Raw genomic sequence first — 19,595 nt, forward strand, 5'->3', positions numbered from 1 at the left:
TGCTTTAAATACTGTTCTGCTCTGAGGTTTTAGCAGCAATCTTGGACTGCAGTAATCACTAGTAACAGGCTTTTTCATATCTGATCATTCATGCAGTGTAAGGAAGAGATTTACTCATTCTGCCCAGAGGCTGAGCCAGCAGAGACAGCAGAGCTAATGTGATTCATTGAAGGAAGAGTGGGAACAATTAACAGCAACTTGTTCACCTTTTGCCTTGGATAGCCTAAGCTGGTAAGTCAAATTTAACTCTTTAATGCACATATGCCTAATTATTAGTTTCAAGTATGATTGATTCATAAACATACAGTGCTGAGGGGTTTCTCAGCTGTTGTGTTTTCCTAAAATCCTAAGAGAATGTTTTTACAGTTATGCTGTGCCCTACCAATGCACCTGTCTTTAGACTGTAGCATGTATGTGCCACATACAACAGTGATCTATAATTTAGGTATTTCTATTTCTTTCTCTGCAACATGTATTTGAGGGACATGAATATTAGGTCAGTATTAGACAATTAAAAAGGAAAAAAATCACACAAATCTTTTGTAAAGGTAAGTATTTTATATTCATTTGAATTTGAATTTGACTTTTAAAGGACCCTGGTGATGGGAAATAATATGGTTCAGTGCTTAGGTGCAATAGAAATCTGATCACAAAGATGAAACTGTAGGATGTGCAGAATGAAATATGAAATATGACCAGGGAGACCTTGGTCCCTGGTTTGGTTCCTAGCTATAGCACAGTGACAGTCACACTGGTTTGATGGGTATTTCCAGGGCAGGGCAGTAACTGTTTCCCCAGAGATCTGCTGCAAGACTTTTATGCTCTGTAATTCTTGGAAATGAAAACTGCTGTTAATTATATCTGGTTATAAGGGGAGCTGCTGTTGTTATTTTTTCTAGTTCTGCCTTTCCCAGTAAAACCTGGTGCTGTGCTGCCTGTTGCAGTGCTCATCTTGCTGTGGGGGTGCAAATTGGATCACACAGGGCTACCCCAAACCATATGGAGAGGTCCTTATGTCATCCTGACCCATGTCAGATTTGTGCAGAGGCTTCCAGAGGTGAAAATCTCAAAAGGGGCTGTTCTGCACATCTTCTTTTTCCAAATTATTAGTCTTCCAGGTGCTGCAAAAATTAGTTCTGACAATGACACATCCTCAGGCTAAGTGCAACTGGGGTGTTTGTTGTTTCAATCAAGACAATGCATATTTAGGTCTTCACCTGATTGTTGAGGCAAGGATGTGGTTGTAAAAGAAATAAAATTAATGACTTTTAAAGGAGCCTAAAAATACTCTCATGAAATCGTTGATTTCTGTAAAAAAATAACAGCACCAAAAAACCCCTGTGCTTTCCATCACAGAATCGTGTGGATCGAGCTGTCTCATTTCCTTATTTCTTATTACGCTTTTCACCCACAATTCTGCCCAATCTCATTCCTATTGCTCTACTGTGAGTCATTTCCAGCCTAATAAGATACCACTTCCAGAAAGTTTTACAGAATATTCAACTTGCCTTGTTTTTTTTTCATTTCATACCTTGTATGTGACTAGGAAGAATGCTAAGTATGATAATCTGCAGTAGCATTTTTGTACTTTTTCAGTGTACTGGTGTTTCAGTACACTGATGAAAAAATGCAGCTTGTTCACATCATGTCATTCCAGCTATTGCTTTATTGTTCCACAGTTATCCCCTGCACTTCTTTGGGATATTGATGGTGAGTATTCAGGGAACACATCTATGTTTCAAGTCATTTGTGAATCACCAATTCTGTGTGGATAGCAAGGATGCCATCTGCTTTATTGTTAGCTGCTATTTCAAGGATGTTTACTTAGCTTCTCTATAGATTCACCCGCTCTTGACTTCACAGAAACATTGATGAGCTTATAAAAGATTCTGTTCTCTTCTTCCATCAGTGTCAGACCATGGATCTGCTCTGGGATTTTACTGACAAAGCTTCAACATGTGGCAAGGGCACACTGTGGTTACTGTCCTCAGAAGTTGTTTAGGTGGTTACTAACACACTGTTGTTAGTGTGTTACTATAAATCCTGGTTCATTGACCAGATTAAGGTGGGAAGGACTCCAGCTACCCCAAGGAATGGTAATATCTGGAGTCAAATTATGTTTAGCCACAGTCCATAAGAACAGTAACCCATGGCATGGGAAACAGGCTTCGTAGTTAACTGCTCTGAACCTTTTCTGCCTTGGTGACACAGATTAGCACCTCAGTGATGCCTAAGTTTGCTTTGGTTCAAAGCTTACACCAGCATTCTAGAATGCTGTAACAGAGACTCCAGTTTCTTTCTACAGTGTAGACATTGAAAAAGAGAAAACAGCCCTGCCAACTGTCTGGGTTTTGAAAGTGTATTGGGACAGGTGTCACTAGAGCACCTCTCCCAAAGACTCTCATTTCCTGGAAAACTCTCCAAGAACTGACAGGTGCTTCTCCTTTACTTGCTCAGGTTAGTATTTTCTCATAAAAGAAAATGCAGCTGTCAAGCTGTTCTCTGTAGAAATTTGAGATTCTGGAAACAACTTCTCCCTTCTCAAGAAAAGCTTGAACTTGATGACTTTCAGGAGATTCTGTGAAAAATATCTGGGCAACTGAGTTGAAGAAGATGGAGACAAATACACTCCCTGCATTAGTGAAGGCTGGAGAAGAGATAGGGCTTTCTTTGGAGTCAGGCTGGCAAAAATCCATTTTTTGGTAATTATTTAAATCCTTGAGAGTATTAAAGTCAGCAAGCAGGTAGTTTGGTCTAGTGAGACAGGGGGAGGACTTCATCAGCCTAGAAAAAACTGACAGAGGTATAAGCCTTGTTAGCTTTAATACCAAGCATTCTTGGTATTAAATTCTAATTTTACCTTTTCAGAAAGGTAAAATTATTTCCATATTACATACTTCCAGAGTTAAATATTAATTCAATTTTTCTTAATACATAAATATTACTGTAATGACAGAGCATAGAGAGTATTGTTTAATTATGAGATAATATGTAAATCCAGTTAGATGAGGGGATCAGAGAGAGGCAGCAGCCCCTCTTGGATGGGTTTGTACTCTAAATGGACAGGGCAAACACAGAGCAGGATAAAGTAAAACAACAAATAGACACAACCAGTGCCTGCCCACTACATGAGGAAAAAGCCACTCGTTATGAAACTGTCTATAGCAACATTTACTTTTGGGTGTCACTTTTTCTGACATCTGTATTACCAGAACTCACTCTGCAAAAACATTGTTTCCTTCATTAATTGAAACTCCTTCTCCCTATGTGAATTAGCAAATAATTCTGGGGTGATCTGTTTTCTTTTTCCATCTTTAATTGTCTGTCTCCATAGATATCCATGGCTGTAATTCCATAAAGAGCAATTTGCCATTGAAAAAGCCCCAAACATGTGCAGAAGCTGTGTGTGAAGGCGATTTTAGGCCCAGCAGCCTCGCACTGTGTGTTTCAGTGACACACTTCTGATCAACGACGTTGGTCTAGCAAAACCTCACTCAACAGCTGCTGCTTTCCCTCTAGAAAACCCTGGCTGAGAATGACCCAGCAAATGCACAACTTGAGCCTGCTGCAGAGCAAAAAGCACAGCATGCCCTCGTCGCCCAGCGCGGCCAAGCGGCTCTACCGGAACCTGTCGGAGAAGCTGAAGGGCAGCCACACGTCCTTCGACGAGGCCTACTTCCGATCCCGCTGCGACCGCCTCAGCCTCCGCAAGGCTTCCATGGTAACACCACCCTCTGCCCTCTCCCATCTCCCTCCTCAGCTGCCTTTTCACCTCTGCATCCTCATCATCTCGCTTTGTTCCCTCACGAGAGCGTGTGTTCTTCCCAGCCTTACCATTAATGACCCTTTGTCAAAACAGAGTTTGACCTTCTCGAAGCGTAAAGACAGGCTACCTACTCAAGTGGTGATGCTTTGTTTTAGGAGTAAGGTTGTAACTTGGTACTCCCATGACAAAACATGAATTAAATCTATAGAGGCAAGTGTTTCTCTTACAAGAAAAGAACAAAACATGTTTTGAGAAAAGTGAAGATGGATTTTAATAGAAGTTCCCATTTTTCCACACGACAGAGCAAAGGGAACTTTCAGGCATAACAGATAAATGTAAGGCTGCTACCAGACTGTGGTGATAGTCTGTAGATAACTGATGCTTTATTTTAGGAGTAAGGTTGGTGATGCTTTATTTAGGAGTAAGATTGTAACTTGTGGTGATGCTTTATTTTAGGAGTAAGGTTGTAACTTGGCACTTACATGACAAAACGTGAATTAAATCTATAGAGGCAAGTGTTTCTCTTAAAAGAGAAGAATAAAACATGTTTTGAGAAAAGTGATGATGGCTTTCAATAGAAGTTCCCATTTTTCCAAACAACAGAGCAAATGGAACTTTCAGGCATGACAGATAAGTGTAAGGCTACTACCAGACTGTGGTGATGGTCAGTAGATAACTGATGCTTTATTTTAGGAGTAAGGTTGTAACTTGGCACTTACATGATAAAACATGAATTAAATTTATAAATGCAAGTGCTTCTCTTACAAGAAAAGAATAAAACATGTTTTCAGAAAAGTGAAGATGGCTTTTAATAGAAGTTCCTATTTTTCCACATGACAGAGCAAATGGAACTCAGTATGGCTGGGCCAGATAACAAAAATATCACGTTTTGTCACAAGGAGAAAGGACACTCTAGACTCCTTTAATACTTACAAGTTATGTAAGAGACGTATTATATAAATCAGTGCAAGAATTGGAAATTATTTTAAATTCAATTAGCTGATGCTGACCCCTAGGATTGCTTTCCCAAAGTCAGAAGACCCTTGCATGACCTGTAGAGACTGTTGTCTCTCTCTGTGGAGAAAGACCATGACCTGAAGGAAGCAGGGGACCATGGCTGATTCCTCTCAGCTCTTCCAGAGCCAATAGATTCTTGTTTCATAAGAGAAGCTTGAAATTCAAACAAGGCTTGTGAGCTGGAGAACAGCCTTTTCATGGTAGCCAGCTGTCGTGTTGGCTGTAGCGGCTCTGCTTCTGAGGCTTTGGGTTTCCAAATGCTTTTCAGTTTGTACGGATGATTTGAATTGAGGTCTCAAAGTATGAACTGTGGGGAAAGATTCTTTAGATGAATTTTTTTAGCTACTATCTTATCTTGTCTTCTTTTTTTTTTCAACTTCAATTTCAAGCGTGACTGAGGGAGTGAAGGAGGAGGATAAACCAGTGCTGGGGACAAGCCAGAGCAGACTGACATGTAGGCTGAATCAATGCCAGCCTGTGAGCTTATCTAAATACACCTTTCAGATTACATTTTCCTTCAAACATGGGCTCTTCCGTCATACTTTACTAATAAGAGAAATTGCCAGTGAGCTGAGCCAAAGGACTGAGGAGCAGGGCACTGCTGCTGGGGGCCAAGTCCTCTGCTAGCCCTGAGCCAGTAACTCAGAACCTTAGATCTCTCCCTTTTCACTCTGATCTGCCAGCAGTGGGAGTGCCTATTCCACCAGTTATCATCATTGGGAGACCTGATTTTATGTTGTGTGGTTGGGGATTTAATGGGACACAGACATATCTGTGCTAACTTTGTTCCCCCAGCCCACTACACTGTCAGGGGAGTGTCACCACCTTTGTCACTGACAAAAACCCAGCAGAGGAACCTCCAGGTATCACAGTCTGGGGTCTGAGTTGGTGTCCACAACAGGCAGTGAATAGACTCCCACTGAACTTGAGAGGCTTTGGATCCCATTCTATCCATCCTGCTTGTTGTTTTCCCAGTTTTCCCTAGAAATAAACAGCAAGAAAACTATTAGTGAAGGGGTAGAAATATTCCAGGTCAAGTTGCTAGCTCATGTATTTTCAAATCATTGAATTTCTGTGCTGCTGAGCTAAGTCAAGGAGTAAAATCATGTCTCCAGACAAGTGAACAACATTTGTTAGAATTTGTTTTCTTTCAGCTTTGGCTTGTGAAGAGTTTTCTTTCCACTCTCTCTTGATGTGCAACACTTTCCATTCAGTAAATTGTTGTCTTGCTGCAGACATAGCAATGTCCCAAAATAGCTTTATTCTTGAACTCATGTTTATCAAAACAAGTCTTTGCAGAAACTACTTTACCACTTTTTCCAACTCCAGTAGTACATAGTGGACTTTTTCAGTCAAACTCAGAGCAAATAGCTTGAAAGGGGCACTTCATTTTAATTAAGCTACATAAGATTGCATTTCTAAACACTCTGGCACTGAATCACTTACTGGAACATGGTTATTACTTACTGCAAAGCAATACTGTAGTTCTTTTCAGTATATACATTTGTGCATCACAGCAACACCTAAATAAATTAATCACATAGCACAGCTGTCCAGCTAATGATTAGAGGCTGCAGGACTGAGTCAAGGAAAAAGCAATGTAAAAACTGCTCCTAAACTTCACCCAATCACTTTTAAATGTGATTAAGTTTTCCCTTGAATTTAATGCTTTTGTCCTTTCAGAGCAGAAGAAAGTTATCTAGTAAAGGTAAATGATTGCTCTTGTTGGTATTTGTGACAATATCAGCTGGACTAAAATAGAGCACTGGGGTTTAAAGACATTACTCCTGATACCTGTTTGGATTTCTTATCCCAAGGCTGCATATGCCTGAGACATGCTGCAATACTAGAAAGTCTTCTACATGGAATGTGATAAGCTTTTTGCAGCAAACTATATTATTTTCAAATATATTTCTGTTTTCTGTGTGAAAGCAAATAGAGAAAAGTTGGTCAGGTGTGTAGAATGTTTTTCTGGACTTGGAGAGCTGGGCTGGATGCAGATTTCCAAATGGAGCAGTTCAGTAGCATGGGTGAAGATGTAATAGATACTTTGCTGCCTCTCCAGGATGATTCTGAGTGTCTAGCAGAGTTTGATGTGCTCTTCTATGGATGAGGGATGCACACATGACCATTTAAAAAGGCCACATCACAGCTGCCATGATTTTACACTCTGAAATTACAAAACTTGCCAATGTATTTCAGCCCATTGCCTGTGTCTGAATTGCTCATTTGGAAAACCTGATATTTGCAATTTGATCTTGTAATGGTTTGGATTGGATGAAGCAGCTTGTAATAGTCATTCTCTGTTTCTCATTTAAATCAGTGCAGCTTTTTCAATCAGATTTCTAATTAAATGAAAAAATAGAAATTTGCTTTTATTTTTTCCCTTTTGGTGAAACGTCCTTGCCAGCAGGTCAGTTGGCAATAGTGTTTACGACAAATTTAACTTAAACATGTGCTTAGATTCTGCTCAGCAACTTAGGGCCAAAATTTCACAAATACTTCAGGTATTTCATTTGGCAAGCAGAAGTCTGAAGATGCATTTTCAAAGCACACCAGCAGGTCTAAATCATGATAATCAAAAAAAACCCAGTTTAAATCAAAATTTTAAAAATAATTCTACAGCAATCTGACAGGTAGGTAAAATCTGCTAAGGGGTGTGTATGTGTGTATATTTTAAAAGGACAAAATGCTTTTGTCAGCCATAATTTGGGTTAATTTCAGCTATAATAGTGAAGTTAGCCATCTCTCTTTTAATATCATGTAATAGTGAATTTTTGGTTTGTACAGTGGAAGAAACTTACATGATGTAGTACAAGATTTCCTGAGTTTCTCACAAAATTTGAATTAAAGCCAAATAATGATATTGAGCACTTAGAGTAGCACTCTACAAATGCTAGGTCGTTTAACTTTTGTGCACATATGTAAAGCAAATCAAAAGATAATTACTTATTCTGGTTTTTAAAAAAGGGACAACCATGTGTGTACACAGTGCCACAGAAGGGAGAATGTGAAGAGAGAAATAACCACCTTCCTGTCCTGAGTGAGCACCACATTACAGCCTTTCACTCAGTAATATCATCAGCTTTACCTTTTTGTTCTGCCCCCAAACTGTTTCCAAAAATGAACTTAACTAAAAGAAATGCAGACCAATGCAGTCATTCAGTTTCCTTCAACCAATTCCCTTTGTAATATGCTCTTGATTAATTCACTGCTAAATAAGTAGATTTTCATAGCTGTGATCAGTTACAAAAGTAATGTGCTTTAAAAGTCTATCTGTTCACAATTCTGCGTCATAATAATAAAGTCTCATGGAGTGAAGAGCAAGCTTTCTTTTTCCTCTGTACTTCACACATCAGTGCTCTCTGTATATTAATTTTGAATGCACAATACAGTGACATACAGCTGTTAAGTCAATATCACTGCTGAGTGGAGCTGAAGACGTACAGAAGTATCAGAATCATACCAATAATTAAAATGTTTTGTAATTATAATTACTTAAAATTCTTTTGATTTCTAGCAAGAGCACTTCATTCTTTCAGGGTACGGGCAAAACACCAGAATAAACATAATGTTTCTGATATCAAGATTGGAAAGGTGTTATATAAGCAAGACAGGTGTGTGGAACTACTGGAATGATAAGAAGTATTCTTGCATTGCAGTAAAAATTTCTGACATTTTTTTAATTTTTCCCTTATAATACGAGAAATGTGTGCTGTCTTATTTTTTAAAATTTTCTGGACATGTGCTCCACCTAATGCAATGTATATCCTTACAAACTATTTTTATTTTGATCAGAGGGGTTAAAAAAGAATGACAACTAGAACTGCTTACCATTCCATTGTCCCTTTTTCTGAGATTTTTTTCTATCTTATACCAACCCTGGAATGTGGCCTAAGTATCTAATTATAAATTAAACCTGAATCTTATCATTTGGAGAAGAGTCTAAACCCAAGAATGTGACAGAACCCCATGAAGAGCACTGATATTTAAGTCATATCTTTTATTCTGCATGGAAACCTACAGAAAAAATATTTCTCCAGCATGAGCTGTTCAGTACTTCAGTGTCTACAAGGTGATTCCCAACTCAGCACTACTGTCCCAGATTCTCATCATTGCTGCATAGCTCATCTCACCCTTAGATTGTCATCTTAACATTAGTATCTCATTTCTTTACATTGCCAGTCTGGGGTACAGGGCACCTTCTGCACTCTCATCCTCCTGTTCTGCTGATCCCCAATACTCAGCACTGATGGGGTCCCTACTAAAACTTTTAGCTAACATCACCTTTGCAATTTCTTAGTGTGGTACCAATATTTCACGTGCAAAGAGTAGACCAGAAGACCCCTGTCAGGCCTGAGGATTTCAGAAGACACTTTTAACATCAAGCCCACTGAAAAAGATCTCCTGTAGAATGGATGAAAATCCAAGGTGGAGCTGGTTCTGCAGTTTCCAGAACTGTTTGTAATCCCTTAATTCATGTGTTTTACAAGGAGACACACAGATGTTCCAGCAGGTCAATGTTGTTTCACTGAGAGCAAACTTGGACACGGATATGCCCAATAAAACTATTGATAAATTGATATTTTAAAAAGAAAATGAAGTTTTAGTGTGGTTGAAGTGTTAACTTCCAATCACAGTAGAAGATGGTTTCAGTTCAATATGTATTTCATGGAATAAAGAGTGCATTCTGTGATGAGGATTTTCTCCGTGGTTTTGGGGTTTACACTGTGTATCTGAATCTGTGCTCTGAGCCCTCCTTGCCTTGCTGGGCCTCTTGCTCCTGCTAATTCATTCCAAAGAGGGAAAAACTCTATCAGGTAATTATGGCAATGGGACACTGGGAGAGAATTTAAAGAATCTTGGCAAAAAACTTGTCATTACTGCAGGCTCCAGAAGGATGTTCTCATAAAAGAAACCTGCAGGCCCTGCTACTCTCCTGCACCTGCTTCTCCCCAGCTCAATTAGGAAACAACAGGGGCCTTTGTATTGTGCCATTCCTTTATCTCCTTGACATTGCTAAGGAAAAGGTTCAGTGGTTCTCCCTGCCTGAGAGTTGGTGCTGTGGAAGTTCTCATGTTTGGCTGCTTGTGCTCTCTGCTGCTCAGACATGCACACTGGACAATCCAGTTTTTCAGTCCCATTTCTACATCTGCTTATAAGGCCTACAAATTTCAAAGTTTTCTCTAGTTACAACTTAAAGGCAATAATACAAGCACCTAGAAATAACTAAGGTGGTAGAATGAACACACTGGGTCACACTGGAACTGGGAAGGTTTTTCTGCAGAACTGCTTGTTTGATCTGGATTTTCATCATCTGATTGTAGTTTTCTACTTGAAATTTTTAGTTGGAAAAACTCAGTAGTCCAAGGCTCTGCCAAAATTGTAGTGTGTCATCCAGTTTCACACTGCAAACATAATGTTGCTCATACAGTTTGATTACAGGACAGATGTCTAAATCAAAATGTGTTTGTTTCATATGGGCTTGAATGTCACTTGAATTTTCCCACAGACCTGAAGCAATTTCAAGCACTCCAGGGGTAGACCAAGCTCAGTTCTGCTGCAAACATTTGCCTTGCTTCAAGCTGAGCCTAAGTTGGGGCTGGAGGCGCAATATTTTATTTTCAGGAGCAAACTCACAAAACACAAATTTTCTCTATTTTTAAAGCACTAACATATGAAAAGTTCTACTGAATTTCTGTCTTTATTGAAACACAGAACTTCCAGTGCAATGAAGCTATGTTTGAGGCCGTAGAGCAGCAGGACCTGGATGCTGTTCAGATTCTTCTTTATCAATACACCCTGGAGGAGCTGGACCTGAACACACCAAACAGCGAGGGACTCACTCCTTTGGATATTGCCATCCTGACCAACAACGTGCCCATTGCCAGGACCCTTCTGCACGTTGGGGCAAAGGAAAGCCCACACTGTAAGTAAAGAACACAAACTGACTTAGATAATTGCTGGTATGAGATCAGTTCTGATGTTAGTGAAAATCAATTACACCACACAAAAAAATTGCCTGGTTTTATCATAAAAATGATTATAACAAGAGTGCTGGAGGATATTTGCAGCAATATCTGCTCGTTGAATACGTGCTCAGTAGATTTGTTTTCTCTCTCTCTCAGATACAGCAACTAATCAATCATGTTGAGCTTCTAATGTGATTAACACTGGGGCAGCTGGGTTAATAGCAACCTTGAGAAAAAAATCTTTAAAAATATGGCAACAGGAACTCAGTGATTCAAAGATTGTGGTCTGAAATGCAGAGTTTGTCATCAAAAGTGAAAGGATGATGGGTTGTCTAGACTTTGCTTTATTTTTATTATCCTTTTGATTTTGGCTATGCTGCCTTCAGGAGACTGGTTATATTGAAATCTATCACTTCCATTCTCCACAGACCCCTCACTACTGGTCTTCAAATGGCCTAAAATCCCACTTAAATGAGAATTTCAAAGTTCTACAGAACCAGAGAAGACCTGTACACAAAACAGACCTTCTCACTTTACTGGAATACCAATATTGCTTATAACTACATATTGTAGTTATAAAACTTCTTTGTATTCCTTCATGGGGCTTTTTATGCCCAGTTTGTGGGTTGGAGGGTGACTTACCAACCCAATTAATCAACCATATACCATGACACAAACTCTGACGCCTTATGTGGGTCTAAAAATACCCCGATGTAAGAGAATTTGTTTTAAACTGTCAATGCCTATATTTAGGACATTCCCAGCAAGGCTATAATGAGACTGTGTTTGAGGGGTTCGGTCACTGCAGACTCTGCCATTAATTTGAAGTTAGTTAAATTAACAACATTTAGTGCTGGCATGTCAATCTCAGTGCTCCAGGAAATTGCACCTTGAGGCTACTAACATTGCCAGTTTTTTCACTGGAGAGTGTGTGTGCATGTGCATGTTGAATTTTTTTGCCAGACCCTCAGTGTTGGTACACCTTTATTGCTTTTCTATATCCACAGCACTTATATTATCATTTATTCTGGCCTCCTTTAACCTTCCCTGGAGATTTTTGCATAGTGTAGCTGCTCAGTGAAAAGAGTTTTTTAGTTTTATATTTATTTGTTTATTTTTCTGTCATGGTTCATGACTGAGGCTTTAAAAAAAAGTGTGACAGCATTTAGAGTACATGATTGACTGCTGAAGCAACATTCATTAACCATGACAAATCTAGAGGAAAACACAGTCTTGAGTGTTCTAAACAGCAGTAAAAAAGACTAAACTAATTTTTCATTGACCTCATCTGTAAATAAATGCAGTCTGATGGCGAGCAGGGGCAATCATAAATTAGTATTCATTTCCTGTAATTAATGCAAACATGCCTATGAACACAGAGAATATGAATATATAACCACCTCATTTCCATTTCAAAATATACCCACCAAATTTCCACTTCACTTATCTTGATTTTTAGTTTTTCTGATTAAAATAATGGATGAAACATTCCCAGTAAAAAGCAAACGATCATTTTGTTTTGATTTCTTACCTGAAGGGTTTGCAGTGGCTGTTTGAGAGTGAAATGCAAAAACTTATTTTCAGCCCTCAGAACAAAGGTTCAGAGCATCTTTGTGCATGGCTTCACTCTTGTGGAACTGATGGTAGTCACCTTCTATTTTGTCCAGATTTTCTGCTTTGTTTTTCGTACTCAACCAACCCTGTTCAAATTAAATCCTGTTTGTATCATCTCAGGGCTGCAGGAACATGATCCAGCACCCAGCAGGAGCATTTTCATTCCTCTGTGGTGGGCAATTGAGCAAGACTTCTGCAGGCTGAATGGGAGGGTAAAATCCTGTCTCACCCAGTTTTGGGACTGGACACAGCATCTCTTAATGTGATTAGAAGTGTACAAGACAGATGCACAGAACTGGGAAAAGGTGAAATGGAAGAATTCCTCATTCCAAGAGCAAACAAAAAGCTTCCTTCATAGAAAACCTCTGTTCTTTCACTGTATATATTAGCTGTAGTGATTCAGCTGAAATTTCATTATAGCCTCTAACCTAACTCTGTAGAAAAGAGAATCTGGAGGACAGATAGTTTCCATCTGTATCACCTGGATTTCTGCCTGGAACAGCAGCAGATAAAGCAATAGAAAGTAAAACTATGATCTTCATCTCCACATGGAACTCAGATTATATAAATCTCAACAGGAACCCAACATCTTTTATAAACAAAGTAACTAAGATCAGAGAGCAGAGCGTTTAAAATATTTATTTAGTTGGGGAGAAGACAAAGTGTTATCTTTTCAGTTACTATCACTTATCATATACTCATGGTTTGGCTTGTTCATGTGAACCCAAATAAAAATAAGATTAAAATTCCCACTGGCTGATTGGACATCAGAGGCTCAACAAATGTGGATCTGAGCCTTGATTAAACAGATAGAGCCAGATCCTTAGTGAGAACTTGAACCAATGCCAATGCTCAACCACCTGAAGCTTTGGCACATAAAATCTCCTTCCTCAGTCCTGTTGTGCTATCAGATGTGTTGCATGTTTATTGTGGGCATGGATCCAGGAAACCCTATCACCTCTGGCCTCCCAGTAAACAACAGTTCTGAGGATACCAGCAGGTTCTAGGGAGCCTGGCCATATGTCCCTGATGTCCATATGAAGAATGATCAAACTTAAGAAGGCTGGCTTCAAGCCAGCTTCTGAAAGCAAAGTCTGAGAGACAAACATTCTTCAAAAACAACTCTTTGGATGTCAGAGGTGTTGAGTAATTCTTTGCTCTCCCGTGGCTGTAAAGATCCCAGGCCACTTTTCACATCAGTAGGGTTATTCTTAGACTCTGCTAAACTCTGGCTGTCATCCTGTTATGAGAGACAGAGACAAAAGTTAAAATGAGAGGTTCAGGCTGGATAAAACAAACACCTTTTTCACTATAAGAACAATGAAGCAGTGGAACAATCTCCATCCATCCTGGGAAGTTTTCAAGACCAGACTGGATAATATCTGCAGTAACTCAGCATGACCTCTTGGCTGAGCCTGCTTTGAAGAGAATTGGTCTAGAAAAGTTCCTTTCCAATCTAATTTGTCCCATACAATCCCAGTTTAGAGATAATTCATTCATATCCACATACATATTTGTTCCTGTCGTGTTTTGGTGTCAAAAACCTATGAGAGTCTTGGTGCTTTATATGGTACAGTTTGATGTTTTCAGAAATGTCTGCTGCTCCTGACTTGGGCAAGTGAATGATGGGTTCAGTCTGTGTGAGAATCCTGCTGTTCCTGTGAAAGACTTGGGGCAACCAAGAGCCTGCCTGTCTCTACTTAGCAATTCCTCACTATTGCTAAGAGAAGCCACATGTGCCAGGGCACTGATTACAGAAAAAAGAGGCCCTTTAAATTAACGCTATCTCAGAGCTCTTCTGCAAAAACACCAAACACAAAAGTGATTTTCTGTGATTTCAGAATTCCTTCTCCAGTGCACTCTTTCCTGCATATTAAAAACCAAATCAATACCTGCATTTATTTTCAAAATGAACATCTTTACAAGTCCTGCTTTCTAAACTGCAGATTGAACAATTTTAAGCTGAGAGCAACTCTGAAAATAGGACTTGATTCACCACATTTCGCTGTACAATCAAGGGGCTTGTTTGGGAACTTGGGCTAAAATCAAACCTATTCTAGCTTGTAACCTATGGGATCTTAATTTTCACCTTGATGTAGCCCACAATACTTCACACAGAAAATCTGAACAGCTAAACATCAAATTAATATTATTCTGAGCATGGGAGGAAAAAATCTCCATATGGCAAGCTGCTCACTGCCTATCAAAGGACTAATTAAATTCTCTGGACAAAACTGTGGAAAGAGATCAATTCTCTACCAGCCATGGATCTTAGGCACAAAAAATTCTTAATTTTGCCTATCATTCTTGTTTGGTGAAGCTTATATATTGTTTTTGTAATCAGTACAATCTCCTTTTTTTAAATGAAAGTTTGCAATATTGTACCGAAGCAGAGGTTAGAGAGCAAGGTTATTATTTTAGCTTGGTTTTCATATTTGATTTACAATAGATATGCAATTTCAGTCTAATTAAGACAATTCTAAGCATAGCAGAAATACCTGAGGAAAAATTTTGGCAAATTAATTCATGTTGCTAATGACATTTAAGTGGCCAGATCTTTAAGGAAAATCAAAATAAATACAATAATACAGAAACACTGTCAGAATACAACCTGACATCCTGTTGTTCAGGGTGCAGGTAGCAGTCAGATTAAATGGTGGCTGCAATTCTCCTGGAGTGACAAATGTGGTTCTGTTGAAGTGGTGATCCTGTAGAAGGGCTCGATTTTCCTCTGGAGGTCCAGTGGTGGTTTTGGAGGCCTTGTCCTCTGAGAATCCAGTGGAGAAAAGGCTGCTGGGTTGTTCCAAACCTCAGATCATATCCAGGTAGGAATGCTTGGTTCCTCCCCCTGGGCGGAGCATCTCCCAAGGGGATTATGTAATTTTTCAGCCATGCAGTGACACTCAATGGCCCATGAACAGAAGAGATCCCTCAGAGTTATCAGGGATGAGTCATGAAGGAAATAAGGAACTCTGCCCCGCCTGGTTTTAACACCTTATGAAGATGGTGATGGAATACACACTTTTGAGTACATCTTACATTGTAACCTAAGATGTGTTCTGAGCACGGCCAACATTTTGCCAAGCACTTCCTATTTCCCTCTTTTCCTGTCAGTTGTGACCGTGGAGAGCAGGTCTGTGCACCTGAGCATGCTGGTGCAGGAGGCCCAGCAGAGAGTGACGGAGTTATCGGCGCAGGCAGCGAGCGAAGGGCTGGGCACAGACAGCGCCGAGCGGGAGAAGCAGCTCAAGGGCTGGGAGTGGAGGGCCAGGCTCTACCAGCGCATGAAGGCCGGCTACGAGCATGCCCGTGAGTATGTTGCCTTTTTCTCAACTTGGAAATGAAACTAGAAGTAATTTTAGTAAGGACGTAATAAAAAAAAAGGACCTTTATTTGAAGGCCTTCAGGGGCAGTTATAGAAAGGTGTCCACAAAAGTCCACCCCTACAGGGATGAGTACATTTTTATAGGTTTTAGGAAATTAGCATAATGGATAAAAAGCACCAATTAGGAGGATTAGTGGTGATGCAATTTCCCCCCACCAGGTTAAGCCGCTTCTCTGGAGATCCCCCCTTGGCACTGGCTGTGCTCTGTCCATGAAATGGATCTCAAGGAGTTGTTCTCAGCCTTGGTTCCCAGGAAGAACCAAGACAGCACTGGGACCCTGCACCTCCCAGGGCTCAGAGCTCTGGAATTTGTTTTTTCTTTCTGCTTGAGGAAAGGCTATGGAAAAGCACTGGGCAAACTAGCTACTAATACAACAGGCTACAGAGCTCCAAATATAGGTGTGGAGAATACAGGGAACATATAAAATTAAAAAAGGCAAAAATGACATCAAGTACAGGGAAACACCAAAATTCAAGGCAGGAATCTGCAGCTGAGAACCCTCTCCAAAGATGATGATCCTCACAGCACTGCTGTGAGTGGGAGCTGGAGGAAGTTGGGATGGGGAAACTGAGGCACAAAGGTAAAATGGCCTTTCCAAGAGGGAGAAGGAAATCACTGTTAGAACAACAAAAGGACCAAATATCTGAGAGAAACAAGCACATGGCTCCTGACGTTGCATAAAATTCATACAACATCCAACATACCAACTCTTCATTCAGGATGCAATTATTCTGCCCTGCTTATCTCTTTTCACATTTACTCCTGGATCTCATTTAACATGTTCAGAATTTAAAACAGGATGCTATAAAACAACATATGAATAGGCAGGAAGAGGGATGGAGATGTTGGCCTTTTCTCTGTTGTAATTTGATTATTTTTCAAAAGAACTTACTATTTTGGAATGGGATTGTTCTAAATATTTGATCAAGCAGTGAAATTTCATTTGGCACACAAATATTGTGAAAATATAACCTTAATTTTGGTAAGCACTACTCTTAATTTTGGTATCCATTTCATCACCACAGTCACAAATTGAGTCACTTTAAACAGTTGTACAAGTGAGTCTGTATCCAAATTGAATGGAATTTGGGCCCAAATGAAGGAGTAAACAGGCCTGAATTGTTTCTAGACATGTGGATCTTTTAGCTGTATCCTGTGATAAAATACAATCATTGTCATTAACATTTTTAAAACCATCTCTATATAAATGTACTCACAAATAATTTTTGCAAGTTTATTGTGTGTTAAGGTTATTTCTTCAAGACAGATATAGTGCTCCTTTTCTTAGATACTAAATACAGGAAATACAGAAATAGTGAAAGTTAATATACTGACTTTTTAAATCAATCCCAGCAGTAAGTCATGACATTTTTGTGTTTGATTTCTGAATTGAGTCTATTGATATTCTGCAAATTAAGCTTTTTTTTCCCCTTTCCTTTTTTTAAACAAAAATGTTAGACCCCAATTGACAACTGTATTTTGGAACTATTACACCAAAACAGTTGTGGAATTTGCAATTTTTGAATCCCAATAACATTAACATGTTTTCTGGTTTTTGATAAATTTGAGTTTGTTAGTGAAACCATCAAGGTTTCATTAGCTCTTTGTGGTTTTGTCCTTTCCCTCTCCCCTTATCCACCCCAAGAGATTTATAGGGGCTTTTCATTGACATAATTAGCATGGATCTGTTTTATTGGGTTACATATATGCAGGAAGATATTTTTAACCAAAAAGGAGCCAAAAACCATGATAGAAACAAATGGTGTCTGCAGGATATTGTTAGTAGGATCACTAATTAAAATGCTCAAAAGGCAGAAAACACAAACACCTACAACCCAAAGCTCACAATTGCAGGGTGATTTTCAGTGGGTTCTTTGAAGACTCAGGAACATTGTTTGAATAGGATTTGTTGTGCTGAAGAGCTGATGTTTTCTCTTCTCTCCCAGGAGCCCCCGAGGCGCCAACCAATGTCTGTCTCATGGTAACGAGCAGCACATCACTCACTGTCACCTTCCAAGAACCCCTCAGTGTCAACTCAGCTGTGGTGACCAAGTATAAAGGTACTGGATTTTGACATCTCTCATTCCCCTTAACAATGTACAAAAATTTGAGGGCTAAGTGGCAAAGGTATCTATATGCAAGAGGTTATATTATGATGCAAGTAGTGTTTAAATGGAATTATATTCCCAGTAAACAGACATAGAAGTGGAATTTTCTTGAAAGATTACCCAAGGACAAAATTTTTATTAAAAAAAAAAAAAGAAAAATAAATTAACCAAAAGCTTTCTCCATGAGTGCTTTGAAGAAGTTTGCTTGACTCACTGTGGTTAAGACATCAGCTCAATGACTGGGTTGAGATGAGCAGTTACAAAACACAAACTAACTTTTGGTGCCTGTGGGCTCCTGAAACCATGTGTATCCTTGTAAAAGCCAAACCCACACCACCATTCCTTAAAGGAATGCCTCTGGAAGCTGAAACTTCTGGCACAGGCATCATACAGCCCAATTAATTAGCTATTCCAGGGCTGCCACATCATTCTTGGAAGAGTGATACATTTGGGGTGGCACCAGTTAGTTGCAAAGTGGAATGAATAAGAAAATGCTTCCATCTGAATAGCCCTGTTGAATAGAGATGGTTTTAAAACAGAATTTCCGTTCCACAGGAAATTCCAACATCAAGAAAAAAAGCAAGTTCTATTGAAGATTAGAACAAAAATTAGAACTTTTTAAATTTCCTGTTTAAAGGAACTTTCAGGTTTTCTACAATCTTTGGAACAGTAAGTTCTTCAGTGTTCAGCACCGCAATCCACAGCCTCCAGCTTGCAGTGGGAGCAGGAATCCTCCCACAGGTCAAGGGATCTGCAGCCTCCTTGGCCCTGCCCAGGGGAGTCAGGGAGTGGGAGCCTCAAAGTCCCCTTAGTTATTTCCCCCAGTTTCTCCCTTCACACTTCCTGCTGTGTTTGTTTCTTTGTGTTAATCATTGAAAACTCCGTTCAGAGGTGCCTAAACCCAAAGTTCCCATTCCCACAGGCAGCACTGTCCTGGCTGTGTGGTGGGGAGTGTTTCGTGTTTCCATGGGGGTGTCCCAGGGATGGTTTCAAGAGGAGAAATTCAGAAAGATCCCATCCCTCAAGGGTCCAGCAGCTCAGGGAGTGTTTCCAAAGGTGGGACAGGCAGCACACAGGCTCCACTGGCACCAGCACAAGCTCCCAAAGCACTACAGGAGTTTATTTTGGAAAAGGTACATTGTCTCTTTCCTTCCTCCTCCTGCTTCTGGTCACAGATTCCACTCATCACTGACTAGGCCCAGCAAAATAATTTTTTGCATTCTACAAAAAAAAAAAACCACCAAAACCCAACCTCCCAGACACTACTGAGGCCGTCAAAGTGATAATGCCCTGATAGCCTCAGTAGAAGGCAAATTAATGTATTACACCTAGTCAGCTGTGCAGTGCTGCAGGAAGTGTGATTTTCAAAAACATCAAAGCCCTTTAGAAGCCTAAATCTAATTTTCAGCAATGGGTTGTGTTGCCAGGAAACTAAATTTCATTTAAGAGCTTCCCACTGCCTGATTTACTTGTGAAAACAATACTTGGGCTCCTAAAACACCAAAGTTCTCTAGAAAATATCAGACTGTTCTTCATAATAGTTGTATTTTAAATAATCCTGAAACATTGTCCACCCTCTAATTATAATGATTCTTGGTATTTTCCCAGAAAATCACATTCCCAAACAGAGCTAATTTTTAAAAATAATTTTGTGAAGGTTGCAGTACTTTTCTCTTGGGTATACGTTTGGGTTGAGTCTGGTTTGTACCATGTCAGTGGTGTCCTGTTTTTG

At 39.6% G+C, this 19,595-nt stretch overlaps 1 protein-coding gene across 4 annotated transcripts in view; it reads left to right on the top strand.

The window, feature by feature from the left end:
- Positions 1 to 19,595, top strand: part of ANKFN1 (ankyrin repeat and fibronectin type III domain containing 1) — a 107,073-nt gene that overhangs the window by 36,765 nt on the left and 50,713 nt on the right. For 3 of the 4 annotated variants that reach the window (XM_074554860.1, XM_026795532.2, XM_074554858.1), the window contains exons 2-6: positions 97 to 231; positions 3,520 to 3,721; positions 10,502 to 10,712; positions 15,484 to 15,678; positions 17,702 to 17,815. In XM_074554860.1, the coding sequence (XP_074410961.1) occupies positions 3,536 to 3,721; positions 10,502 to 10,712; positions 15,484 to 15,678; positions 17,702 to 17,815 (706 nt within the window). In that variant the 5' untranslated portion in view covers positions 97 to 231; positions 3,520 to 3,535. Of the gene's footprint in view, positions 1 to 96; positions 232 to 3,519; positions 3,722 to 10,501; positions 10,713 to 15,483; positions 15,683 to 17,701; positions 17,816 to 19,595 lie in introns of those variants that run through there. The other variant, XM_074554859.1, reaches the window with a different exon arrangement.

The sequence above is a fragment of the Zonotrichia albicollis genome, chromosome 19 (assembly GCF_047830755.1).
Source record: "Zonotrichia albicollis isolate bZonAlb1 chromosome 19, bZonAlb1.hap1, whole genome shotgun sequence".
Taxonomy (NCBI): Eukaryota; Metazoa; Chordata; class Aves; order Passeriformes; family Passerellidae; genus Zonotrichia; species Zonotrichia albicollis.